The 14064-nt window shown below is 41.7% G+C and overlaps 1 protein-coding gene across 4 annotated transcripts in view; it reads right to left on the reverse strand.

The window, feature by feature from the left end:
* LOC141100171 (uncharacterized) overlaps nucleotides 1–14064 on the reverse strand; it is a 66891-nt gene that overhangs the window by 20980 nt on the left and 31847 nt on the right. For 3 of the 4 annotated variants that reach the window (XM_073588458.1, XM_073588457.1, XM_073588455.1), the window contains exons 3-6: nucleotides 11724–11809; nucleotides 11548–11626; nucleotides 10968–11065; nucleotides 6580–6694 (exon numbers count right to left, since the gene is read on the reverse strand). In XM_073588458.1, the coding sequence (XP_073444559.1) occupies nucleotides 6580–6694; nucleotides 10968–11065; nucleotides 11548–11626; nucleotides 11724–11809 (378 nt within the window). Of the gene's footprint in view, nucleotides 1–5346; nucleotides 5551–6579; nucleotides 6695–10967; nucleotides 11066–11547; nucleotides 11627–11723; nucleotides 11810–14064 lie in introns of those variants that run through there. The other variant, XM_073588459.1, reaches the window with a different exon arrangement.

The raw sequence follows: 14064 nt of genomic DNA on the forward strand, positions 1-14064 counted from the left end.
TATACTTTTCCACCATATTGTTATAACTGCCTCCTGCTAATAAGTACCATATCAGAGGGAGGTGCTGGATACTGTGACATGCAGAGACAGTTTTGCCTTATATCGGTCATGATAACCCCCTGCCTTCTAAGCTGGTGATGGTGCCCCAGCTGTGTTGGCGACTTCGTTCTCCTCTGCCTTGTTATTCCACTGAGCTCCTGCTATCATGTGGGAATGCCACGAGTACTGCCGCTACCAGTGAGCGCTTAAATTCATGCATTTTGTGTTTCTGCTCCAGTGACGACAGTAATGATGGCACATTGTCCTTGAAGCGGGTATCCAGCAGGGTTGCCACTCCTAATAAGCAGTGATAAAAATCCAGGAAACTTTGTGGTCTTTGTGCAGGCACAGCAGCATAATAATAATAATAATTTTTATTTACCGTATATATACTCGAGTATAAGTCGATCCGAGTATAAGTCAACCCCCCTAATTTTGCCACAAAAAACTGGGAGAACTTATTGACTCGAGTATAAGTCTAGGGTGGGAAATGCTCCATAGATTATTCCCCCATATGCTGCCCCCACAAGAAGCTCCATAGATTGTTCCCCCATATGCTGCCCCCACAAGAAGCTCCATAGATTGTTCCCCCATATACTGCCCCCACAAGAAGCTCCATAGATTGTTCCCCCATATGCTGCCCCCACAAGAAGCTCCATAGATTGTTCCCTCATATGCTGCCCCCATAAGAAGCTCCATAGATTGTTCCCCCATATGCTGCCCCCACAAGAAGCTCCATAGATTGTTCCCCCATATGCTGCCCCCATAAGAAGCTCCATAGATTGTTCCCCCATATGCTGCCCCCATAAATAGCTCCATAGATTGTTCCCTCATATGCTGCCCCCATGCTGCTGCTGCATGTAAAAATAAAAAAAATGACATACTCACCTCTCCGTCGCTGGGTGTCAGATTCTCACCTGTCCTGCGTCCATGGCTGCTCACCGCTATCTGCACATCATCAGTCAGTGACGTTCAGACTGCAGGGGGCGCGGCGCGCACTAACCACGTCACCGCGCCCTCTGCTGTCTGAAGTCACTGACCGATGACAGACAGCAGCAAGCAGCCATGGACGCAGGACAGGTGAGTATCGCTATACTTACCCGTCCTGACGCTGTCGCTTGAGCCCCCAGCTTCTCCGTGCGCTCTCTCTTCCTGCCTTCAGCGGTCATGTGGTACCACTCATTAAAACTCATGAATATGCGCATATTCATGAGTTTAATGAGCGGCACCATGTGACCGATGAAGGCAGGAAGAGAGAGCACGGGGAGAAGCTGGGGGCTCTAGACACAGCGTCAGGACGGGTAAGTATGACCTGACACATCCGCCCCCTCCGACCCCCTTTGTATATGACTCGAATATAAGACGAGAGGGGGACTTTCAGCCCAATTTTTTGGGCTGAAAATCTCGACTTATATTCCGCAGCACTTTACAATTAAGCGGGGACATGTACAGTGACATTAGGAGTGAGGTCCCTGCTCGCTAGCTTAAAATCTACAAGGAAATGGAGGGATACAGTGGGTGAAAAGTGCTTGTTATTTCAGGTCTGGCAATTATAATAAATAGGGATTTTAATATAAAGCTGCATGACCCAGTCATCAGCCCGTGTGCTTAAGTGCAATAGTCAAGTATCAAGTGCAGTTATCGTGTGCATGGAGGGTGTGGAGACAGATGAATAGTAGGGTGCAGATTCAGAATAATATTTGGAAGGAGGGAACAGGGCAAAGTTAGTTTACTGAGTAGTTGATGTGATAGGCTTGTTTGAAGAGATGGGTTTTCAAAGCGCGCTTGAATAGGTCGGGGCTAGGTATCGGTCTGATCGTCTGGGGAAGTGCATTCCAGAGAACTGGCGCAGCACGAGAGAAGTCTTGGAGATGGAGATGCGAGGTACGGATTATGGGGGATGTTAATCTTAGGTCATTTGTAGAACGGAGGGCACGTGTAGGGCGATAGACAGAAATGAGAGAGGAGATATAAGGCGGTGCAGAACTGTGGAGAGCTTTGTGGGTGAGAAAGATGAGTTTATACTGGACCCTGTAGTGAATAGGTAGCCAGTGTAATGACTGGCACAAGATGGAGGCATCGGTGAAGCAGCTGGACAGAAATATGACCCTGTCTGCCACATTCAAGATTGATTGGAGAGGAGAAAGTTTGGTAAGAGGGAGACCGATCAGAAGAGAGTTGCAGTAGTCCAGACGAGAATAAGAACAACAGTAAGAGTCTTAGCAGTTTCAAAGGTGAGAAAAGGTCGGATTCTGGAGAAGTTTTTAAGATGCAGGTGACAAGAGTGAGTGAGTGATCGGATATAGGGAGTAAAGGAAAGTTGGGTGCCGAATATGACCCCAAGACAGCGGGCTTGCTGCTTGGGAGTTATGGTTGAACCCTCCAGGGTTATTTCGATGTTAGGTAGAGTGAGGTTAGTAGAGGGGAGAAACACAATGCACAACACAACAGCATGCATTGTGTCATGTCTGCAAGACTGCCCAAAGGCAACGACAAGCTGTCCTTGGTGAGAGATGTATGGTCTGGGTCCTCTGTATCCCACCAGACATGCTCCAGTGATGCCCGTGTGCTGCTTTGAGTTCCACCCTACTTGGACCACGGTTACTCCTCATCCTCCAAAACTATCCCCTGGTTGGACAGTTGTGTACCTGACCGCTTTTGTTACAGGAACCCACCCTCCAAGCCATGTTGGGACGACATGTGTCTGTACTGTTACACACTTAACATTATGGCTGGTCCATACAATCAGGGCAATTGTTACCACCCACCTTTCGTGTCTACCTTTTTCCTCATAGATTGTAAGCTTGCGAGCAGGGCCCTCATTCCTCTTGGTATCTGTTATGATCATGTGATTATTGTTATGCTGTAATGTCTATCGTCTGTACAAGTCCCCTCTGAAATGTAAAGTGCTGCGGAATACGTCGGCGCTATAGAAATAAAATGTATTATTATTCTTATTATTATAATGGTGTGAAGGGTCCTTTTTTGAAACAACATACTGCAAGACAGCCACCACCATCAGTTTTTTTAAACTGTCCGTCTCACCCAAAGGCAGATTATAATGAGGGCAATCTGGGCTACCACCCGGGTCCCAAGACTCTGGGAGGCCCATTGCCAGATTGCTCTCATTATAAATATCCCAGCATGGCGCTTCCCTGGCGCTCTCCTGCTACAGAATAGAAACGGAGCTCCTCTTGGGCTTATAGTGCTCTCATGCGGTCTTATGCTCTTTGATTCATTGCAAGGTCTGTATATTTGAGGGCTAACACAATGCGGTCTCATGGTTTTTGAATCATTGCAAAGTTTGCATATTTGAGGATTAATAAAAATGTGCTCATTTATAGGAGCCATTGCCATGATATAATCAAGACATATCATCAATTGTTATTTGTATATGTTTTTCATGAATGCACAATATCACATCCAATTTTAGATGAATTATCTTGACGTCTATATGTGTTTCTTTTATTAGCCAGCTTAACTGTCATTAAGGGTGGATTTCCACACAATTGATTTTTAATAAGGGGGTGTTGGTTCATTGTCATGTATCAATTTTAACTGATTTTAATGTTTGTCTTGTTTGAGGTGAAATAAAGGTTTTCTATTTTTTTACCTTTGTGGTTGTGCATACCGTTGTTAGTCTAGTCTTTTTCTCTTCAATGTTCCTTCGTTCCATGCGAGGTCTAGAACCTCATCATCTCCCAGATCATCTTCCACTCTTCACCCCTGCCCTCCTTGATGGTCTGCACACTGCAGAATGACACTGCAGTTAGAAATCGTGTTTCGTCATCTTCTGAGATGTGCTTCGGTGGTCCGATGACCGTGTGCACTGGGCCTCCCATGTACTCATCCTCCAAGATAACAAGTGGTTGGTCATCAGTGCACTCATTCTCTTACACTTGGGGGCAGGGCCAGGTGGATGGGCCACGGAACCCCGGCCAGCTGACTAATCAAAAAGCAGAAAAGACCGATGCATGACTTGCGGCTCAGACTGCTTGGCTGATTTGCAAGGGGGTGAGGTGTAATCCAGATAACCATGGCCCTCAGGTGCCAACTCTCCGCTTTCTGCAGTGGATCGGGTGGAAGATAATATTAAGGAACTGGAGGCACTCTCAGCCATCCAATCTAACGTTGCCTCAACATGTTCTGTGTTCTGTCCTCACCATTTGTGTAGCAGTACTCGGCTCTACAAAATGACGCAGAATGTCCAGTTGCCTGCGTGCACCAGAGGAAGGGGTTTCATTTGGGCATGTAGCAGGCACAGAACGACCAAGTCCTCTCCCTTCAGTATCTACACCATGAGCAGCTACACCAGCACTACCACAGTCATGTCTCCTATTTTATGATTTCCTCATTTTTGGAAGAGGTTCTTTAGGCATAGTACTCTCACAGACAAGGGTGCATAGTAGAACTATTTTTTTTTTAGCCACACTACTCCCACAGACACGGGCCGAAGAGTAAAAAAAAATTGTTTTTAGGCACACTATTCCCACAGACACAGATGCAGATTACATACACAGAGGCTTTTTGGAAAAGTGCACACACACAAAACCTAATGCTGTCTTGCACTCCACTTAAAAAAAAAAAAAACAGCCCAAAACCTGTACATGTTTGGTATTTGTGTAATTGTACCAACCTGGAGAATTATACAGTTTTACCGTATTGTGAACATAGTAAATTTAAAAAAAAAAAAAATTTCAACACGCTTGCAATATTTTCCCCCCTTCCCAAAATAATACAAAAAAAAAAAAAAAAAGGTATGGATCTTGGAAGAGGGAGAGGAAAAGAAAAAGGAAAATCACCATGGTCATGAAGGGGTTAAAGACACATTCACATGGAATGTAAATGAAGCAGAAAAGACGCAACTATGAATTTTTCCACAAACTTGGTACAAGTGGAATTTACCCTCATGCATTGCAAAAGGTGAATATCAGCAGCATAAATGACATTTTGACGACTAAAATCTTCAATCAATATTTTACCCAATGTGTGGACAGTAGGGTGATGACTATTTTAAAAATTTTGCAAAACGAAAATGAAACCCCTTACATTGGTGGAACAATTCCATACAAATGACATTAGTATCATCAAATTTGTAAAATATTCAAAAAAGTTCCCCCTCTTTTCATTTCAAAATTTAAAAAAAAAAGATTTTTCGTGTTTTAATTTAAATCTATAAAGAAAATATCTTTCTAAGTTGTAACAAAAAGTGGTATTTTATTCACATCTAGAACCTTCTGGAATATTTTAAAATATTTTGTAATTTAGTATTCTCTTTTCATTTTCAGTGCAAAGCTTCAAGTTTTACAATCAAGAAGTGCAGGACAGGTCATTCAGAAAATGTCTTCTAGAAATTCCAGCAACAGTGCAAAGGCAAACAGGTCTATCTGGACGAGGAATCTGCCCTCCTATTCTCAACATAAAAGGGATCCAAGTATTCCATATGTTGAAAAGCTCTCCAATCTCACGCGGATGCCAACGAACTGCCAAATTCTTGGAAACTTCAGTTTTCTGTTCAACAGCGAGAAACGGCGAAGGCAGAAGAAGAAGGCAATTAAGTGTTTGAAGGCGCACTGGTTGGCCGAGGAGTCATTAATTGACATTCCCAGATCTAACCAAAATGCTGAACGTGCTGTAAAACTGATGGAGGAACTACATGCGAAATCGAAACAAATTGAATTTTTGAATCTAAAATTCATAGGAAAAAATAATTTTTAAACACTTCTTTTGTACATATTGTACTTATAATTAACTGTTTTATACCGTATTTGTTGGAAAAAGAATAATACAAGTTGCTTAGTTATTACTATTATCGTTTCAATAATGCAAAATTGCATGTCCTTTTTTGGGGGGAAAAAACTATTTTTGCCTTATTTCATTTGAATGAAAGGGGGAACTTCTTAAAAAAAAACAAAAAAAGCAATACTTATTCTTAAATAACCCAGAAAAGTTCCTCCATTGCACATGGTTTCATAAAAAAAAATTTTTTGTCATTACACTAGTGGACAGTACTTGGAGAAAACTCATTCAATTTGTTGGTACGGTTAAATGCTGAAGATTTTTCCGCCTCTTGTTAACACTACAACATCTTCCAATACAGTGTTCTCGTGAAAACCTTGAGTGTCTTCATATAGTGCCCATTCCTGCTTCACAGTCTGTGTCAGCTAAGCCTACAGTGCCAAGCTGCCTTCCATGTCTACCCTGCACTTATGTTGCATGAAATAAAGGTGAGAGAAGTGCATAGAACTAAACATTATAAAGTGTGATGAGTTGAACTTTCTTTCCTCCTCAACAACGACTTTCCAATTTCTAATATAGTAGTGAAGCCGCATTAAAATTAGATGTCGTTCTTCTACCCTGAAGGAGCCAACACCAGAACCTGCCTTTTATAAATGGGGCTACCATACATACATGGCTTCTGTAGTATGATAAATGTAGCCTGATCTAATATCAGAATTACTAAAAAATAAAAACCACAAAAAAACAAACACAAAACAAAAAAAACCCACACACCTCTACATGCACGTGTTTATTACTGACCTTTATCAATATCTACATGCATTTCCTCCTCCTTATTTTGATGATCACCCGTCACATACGTCTCTTCTTCCTCTTCTACTTTAACCTCCAGTTTAATATTAGTCAGATCTTCACCCTGACCTCACAGATGTAAAATTCAGTACACAGGTGGAGAAGTCTAAAAATATATTCTACAATGAATCCTGTGACACCAACTGATCTTTCCTTTGTAAGCGTTATAATTTATGCATCTTTTGTATATACATTGTGTGCAATACGCAATTGCCAATAGTATATTTAGATCAAGATAAAGACATCCAGCCCATAAACGGCTTTCAGCTTGCCTTGGGTGGATCCAAGTGAAAGAGCCAGGTTCAGGCTCACACAGAATGAGTAAATCAAGATAAAGACATCCAGCCCATAAACGGCAGCGCTTCCCAGGAATCACATCCAAAGATGATATTCCATTTTTTTTATTTCATAGGTTAAAAAAGAGATAACGCGTTTCGGATACAGTGTATATCCTTCATCAGGTATCATAAAAACACAGTACAAATCCTAATAGTATAAAATTCAGTTGATGAAGGATATACACTGTATCCGAAACGCGTTGTATCTCTTTTTTAACCTGTGAAATAAAAAAAATGGAATATCATCTTTGGATGTGAGTCCTGGGAAGCGCTGCCGTTTATGGGCTGGATGTCTTTATCTTGATTTACTCATCCTGTGTGAGCCTGAACCTGGCTCTTTCACTTGGATCCAGCCGAGGCAAGCTGCAAGCCCTGTCTTCTGGGAAGTATCCCAAAAGGAAGGATTTTTGAGGATACATAATCCAAAGCTATATTAGTCTTCTATCAGGTGAGTGCATAAAATTGCGCACCCTTTAAAGACTACAATATTGTGTTTACGCACTTAGGGTGCCGCGAATTGTCTGTTCTTCTCTCCCAAACAGTGTTTTTTTTGCAATAGTATATTTAGGTAATTGTTGTATGGCCAGAAAGGGTTGTTAGTTTTGTATTATTTGTACCTGCTAAAGTGCATTTACACTTGCACATTCAGTTCCCAAATAACAGGTCACTGACCACCTGATGATCAAGAAAAGCGTCGGGTGAAATGATTTTTAAGTTTGCTGAATAATCATCACTTTCACAGCACATCATCCTGAGGGAACAGGACATGTGCTGCCGAAAACAATGTTATTCTATGCATAGAGAACCATAGTGTGAGGTCAGCTATTAAACCATCACTGATCGGCTTGGATGTAGCTGACAGGTGGCCGTTTAATGGACTCGGTCTGCCAGTGTGAATGCACCTTGAATGGACTCTATCAGTAGGATTGCCCTCCCTAAGTTGTCTATATGGGTATGCATGTCATAGGAAGCGGAATAAAATGATACCTTGCTATTTGCGATCTGATGTCTCATTCCACAGATATTCATGTTTTTCTTATATGTAAATGAACTGTTCCAGGCTAAGGGCTCTACACTGAACTGTTCCAGGCTAAGGCGATGTCAAAAGCAATAATAAAGGATTTTGGGGATATGTCAAAAGTAAAAGAAAAGTCAAAGATGCTATAGGATTTTTACAGGATGAAAATGATGAAATGGTAAGACAGGATGTTGAGAAGGCTGAACTTTTAAATTCCTATTTTGCATCTGTTTTCTCTCAGAAAGGAAATGTAACATCAACTGTTATTCACTGTCCTATTAAGGGAATAGAAGAATCCAGGATATCTATAAACAGAAAGATAGTGAGGAAACACTTAGCTAGCCTAAATGAATTCAAGTCTCCAGGTCCAGATGAATTACACCCCAGAGTACTGAAGGAGATAGCAGAAGAAATTTTTGAACCCCTCTCTATAATCTTTGAAAATTCTTGGAGAACAGGAGAAGTGCCAGAAGACTGGAGAAGAGCAAATGTTGTTCCTATCTTCAAAAAGGGGAAGAAGGTGGACCCAGGTAACTATAGGCCGGTGAGTCTGACTTCTATACCAGGAAAGATCTTTGAACAACTTATTAAACAACATGTATGTCAATACCTGGATAAGAATGAAGTGATTAAACAGAGTCAGCATGGGTTTGTGACTAATAAGTCATGTCAGACTAACTTAATTTCCTTCTATGACGGTATCACTGATTGGGTGGATCAAGGAAATGCTGTAGATATAGTATATCTTGACTTCAGCAAAGCATTTGACAAAGTCTCTCATACAATCCTTATTGAAAAAATGATTAAGTATGGAATGGACAAGGCAACTGTTAGGTGGATTCATAACTGGCTTAGTGATCGGACCCAAAGAGTGGTCGTAAATGGCTGCACATCCAGTTGGAAGAATGTCTCAAGTGGGGTACCACAGGGCTCTGTCCTGGGCCCTGTATTGTTCAACATCTTTATCAACGATTTAGATGAAGGAATTGAGGGTAAACTGATTAAATTTGCTGATGACACAAAGCTAGGAGGGATAGCTAATACTAGAGAAGAGAGAGAGAGGATTCAAAAAGATTTAAATAAACTGGAGAAGTGGGCAGCAACTAACAGAATGGCTTTTAACAGGGAGAAATGCAAAGTACTACATCTGGGCAATAAAAATGGAAAAAGCATATATAGAATGGGAGGAATAGGGCTAAGTGACAGCACATGTGAAAAAGACTTGGGTATACTAATAGATCACAGACTGAATATGAGTCAACAGTGTGATGCAGCAGCAAAAAAGGCAAATGCAATTCTAGGATGTATTAACAGAAGCATACAGTCTAGATCACGTGAAGTCATTATTTCCCTCTACTCCTCTTTGGTCAGACCTCATCTGGAATATTGTGTCCAGTTTTGGGCACCACATTTTAAAAAAGACATCAACAAACTGGAGCAAGTTCAGAAAAGAGCGACCAGAATGGTGACCGGTCTGCAAACCCTGTCTTATGAGGAAAGGTTGCAGGATTTGGGAATGTTTAGTTTGCAAAAGAGAAGACTGAGAGGAGACTTAATAGCTGTCTACAAATCTAAAGGGCTGTCACATTGTAGAAGGATCAACTTTATTCTCATTTGCACAAGGAAAGACTAGAAGCAATGGGATGAAACTGAATGGGAGGAGACACAGATTAGATATTAGAAAAAACTTTTTGACAGTTAGAGTGATCAATGAGTGGAACAGGCTGCCACGAGAAGTGGTGAGTTCTCCTTCAATGGAAGTCTTCAAACAGAGGCTGGACAGACATCTGACTGGGATGATTTAGCGAATCCTGCTTTGAGCAGGGGGTTGGACCAGATGGCCCAGGAGGTCCCTTCCAACTCTACGATTCTATGATTCTATGATTCTATGATTCTATGATTCTAAGGGCTCTACACTGATCTGTATGTGAATCTGCCTCCAAGGTGTATTTTACATGCAGTGGAGTTACCAGTGTGATATGTAATGGCAGCTCGCTTCTCTCCTGATCTCACTGCAGAGCTGTGTGTGACTATAACTGACACATCTGTAGGTTCCTCTCAGCATCAGCTTCCATCTCACAGGCAGACAGGGTTGCCATACAGCAGAGCTGTGAGAGCAGCAGCTGCCAATGTGTTTATTATCAGAGAAAGTTCAGTTCTCCTGTTCTGTGTTAGTTACAGGTCTCACATGTCTCTTATAAAAACTAGCTCTGGAGGCAGATTCTCATGCAGACCAGTGTGCTGTCTATTGCCCTCAACAGCTCATTTACATATAAGAATGTGGATTTCTCTTGAATAAGACATCAGATTGCAGATATCAAGGTATAATTCTATTCAGCTTCCTACCACCTACATGCCCATAGAAACTGCTTAGAAGTGTTGAACCTACTGATAGACTCCCTATAAAAAGAACCCGTTATGTCTGCAAATGCTATTTACCTGCAGATATAGGGTTACACTGCAGGTTAATAGCATTCCAACGCTGTAAAGCCGCCTTACTGAAAACAAGGCTACTAGGAGAAAATTAACTTTATTCCTCCTGGGGGCCGCCAGCTTTCAGTCATAACGATGTGCCCGGAGTGGCTGCAGTTATGTCATCGTGAACAACAGCTGCAAGCGTGCCCCATCACTATGAATGACAGCTCACTCTTGACTGATGAGCTGCAGAGCAAGCTGTCAAAGTCCCGGACATGGTTACAGCCGACGATCACTGTGTACTGATCATTGACTGTAGCCATATTAGCTGCGCCTCTATGACTGAAACCCTGCAGCTCCCGGGAGGATTAAAGTTAATTTTATCCAAGTAGCCATACTTTCAGCAAGACGTCCAGACAGCATTGGAACGCTATTGACCTGCAGATTAACCCTATATCCACAGGTTAATAGAGTTTGAGGACATGACAGGTTCCCTTTAAGATTATGACTATGCAGTCCCAAACAAGCTCTATAAGAATTACGTAGGTGTCTTAGCTCAGTCTCACCTGATGATCCTGTTTGACACTGTCATTCCGGCCTAGAAAAACTTGAGAATACAAAGGACTGGAACATCTCTCTGGTGGATTATTCTTACAAGATCCATCTGTTGGAATCACAGAGATAATGACAGACTACACTGTATAGGTACTGTCACACTTAGCGATGCACCAGCGATCCCGACCAGCGATATGACGCGGTCAGGATCGCTGGTGCATCGCTAAGTGGTTGCTAGTGAGCTGCCACACAGGCAGATCTCACCAGCGACATCGCTGGGGACGGGGGTCACTACTTTACCTGTCAGACGAGGCGATCCTGACGTCCTCCCGCCCGCGTCCATGCGTCGCTCGTCGGCGCCACAGGAAGCGGACGACGAGAAACGGTCCAGGACGTTCTCGCGTGATCAGCGATAATCAGCGGGGGAGCGGGTTGTAGGTATCAGACATAGCGATATCGCTAGCAATATTGCTGCTACGTCACAAAAACCAGTGACGTTATAGTGATATTGCTAGCGATATCGCTATGTGTGACAGGCCCTTTAGTAATCATCTATCTTATCTACACTACAAACAATAGCGGTCTCCTTACTCTGCTGATCAGCCCTTATATACATCTCCTCCTCTTCTTTGTCTAGGACTTCAATCTTAATGTCTAGTAAACCTTCAGCCTAAACAGACAAAGTAAGAAATAGAAAATGTAAAATAATTTCACGCACAATGACTCTAAAGCGAAATAACTTTGTAAAATAAGTCCATTTTATTTACCTGATGAACCTGCTGGCGTTTGTGACAATTCAGGAAATGCAGACGACCAGGACATTTCTCTGATCTTGATCTTTTCTTGGCTGGACCTGTAGTAAAGCACAAAGCGATGGACTCTATTATATACTTGTGAGGACCAGGAGATAGTAATGTACATGTGTATAGACACAAGTCCCAGTTCTGTCAAACCAATTTTGCAAACCACAATAAGAGTAGACATGAAGAGAACACTGAAGAGTGCAGTGGTGGGATAGTTTATATCAGTTCTGACCATTCTTAAAATTTTACATTGGGATCTCGGCCACTGCAACGCCATTTCTGAAGCTCCCAAGCGAGCTCTTGGGCTGGTACTAACGCAATCTTGGAAGCAAAGAGTCAGTCAAGAGTTTCGAGGATTGAGAATGACACTTTCTGGTAATTTAAAGGTGTTTAAATATAATTGGAAAGAGATTGCAGCCGATATATAGCAGCATCGACGAGCACACAGTTCTGGACAACTATGCAAGGATGTCATAGGTCTGAACTTTCATTCATTCAGAAGCACCCGCTCCCATCAAGCAGGAAGCCGGTAGGCAGGGGAGCAGTGTACTCCTGAAAAGCCATCTTGCTACAAAACCTTTAAATTCTTGTCACATGACAAAAATAACATGAGAGAGGAACGGTTACAGCTTGTAACTGTACTGATAAATGGTTATATTTAAACCTTTTCCTAGCAAGTGCAAATGAAGCTTCAAGTGCTGGGAAGAGCAAAAGTCAGCGCTCGTTTCTCGCCTCTTTCCCTGTAAAGCCTATAGTGAACCTAAAAGGTTACCCCAGGTACGGTGGCCTGTAAGGTACTGCTTTGAGCAGGAGGGGACACGCAATGCAACGGCAATGCAGTGTATTAGATCAGCGATCAGGGCAGGGAAAGTTGAAGTCTCAAAGATAAACTAGGAAAAAAAGTTAAAAAAAATAAATAAAATTACAAATATTATACCAATAAATATATAAATTAATGCAAAAACAAAGAACAAAAAAAAAGGACACATATTTGGCATCACCGTGTTTGGAACAACCCAATAAATAAAACTGTTACACTAGTTAATCCCCTCAGTGAACATTGTAAAAAAAAATAAAAATCATTATACCACCAGAGAAAAGTGGAATAAAAAGCAATCAATCAAAAAGTCGAATGTAAATAAAAATTGCATTACTAAAATCGTCACCTTGTCCCGCAAAAAAACAAGTTCCATAGATATCATTCAGTGGAAAAATAAAAAAAGCTATAGCTCTCAGAATATAATTTATAAAATTGTTTTTAGTGTGTGAAAGTGGCAAATCACAAAAATACAACATTAATGTGATTCGCTGTAATTGTACTGACCTGAAGAATAAAGCTGGTGAACAGCATTAAAAAAAAAACAAAACAAATTCCTGAATTGCTGATTTTGTTCATACTGCCTTCCAAAAATAGGAATATAAGGCGATCAAAAAATTTTATGCGCCTGAAAATGGTACCATACCCGCCCCCCCCCATAAAAAAAAACTTGCATGACTGTAGGCAGATATATAGAAAAGTTATAACTCTCAAAATATGGTGATGCAAAAACTTTGCAAAAAAAAACAAAAAAAAGTGTGTGATAGCAACCAAACATAAAAAAACAAACTATAAATCTGGTAATCGCACCAACCCAAAGAATAAAGTCATCTAATCACTTACACCGCACAACAAATGGCGTACAAATAATTCAAACCAATTCTTCACCTGCTGCTGATTTGGTCATTTTTCCTCCCAGAGATCGTAGTAAGACTCAGCTCACATTTATCCTGCGCAATACGCTGAGCGTTTACCTCGGAATGTCAGTGTAAATCTATGGAATACGTGATTCATTTGGATCCCGAGGCACTGTGGACACCGTCTGACCTATAATCTAGTGGTGTCTGTGTTTTTAAGTGTGCATAAAAGCACGGAAACCACAGGTTTGTGCACTTCTGAAAAGAAGGACACCGCTGAACAGAGGCCAGATGGGGGACAGAGTAACGCTGCTGCCTCATTATAGTGAATGGATACCTCATGGGTTTCATTTGAATCACGTCATTCAGAGTTTTAGATGAAAACCACCATTTAAGTGCTCAGCGTAGAGCGCAGGATAAATGGGATGTAAAAACGTTATGTAAAATGGTAGCACAAAGGCTCAGGAAAAGCGCAATGGCTCCTTGCCCCACAAAAGAAACCCACTGAATTCTGTGCTACCAAAACCAAATGTCCCCTCCCTTCTGTGCACCTAACCAACATTTAGCGTCAACATGCCTGGCACTTCTGTAGCGATGAGAGCCCGTTTAATTTTCAGGTGCGTATCTCCAG

Source organism: Dendrobates tinctorius, unplaced genomic scaffold (genome assembly GCF_039654945.1).
Source record: "Dendrobates tinctorius isolate UK_male_01 unplaced genomic scaffold, ASM3965494v1 ptg000103l, whole genome shotgun sequence".
NCBI lineage: Eukaryota > Metazoa > Chordata > Amphibia > Anura > Dendrobatidae > Dendrobates > Dendrobates tinctorius.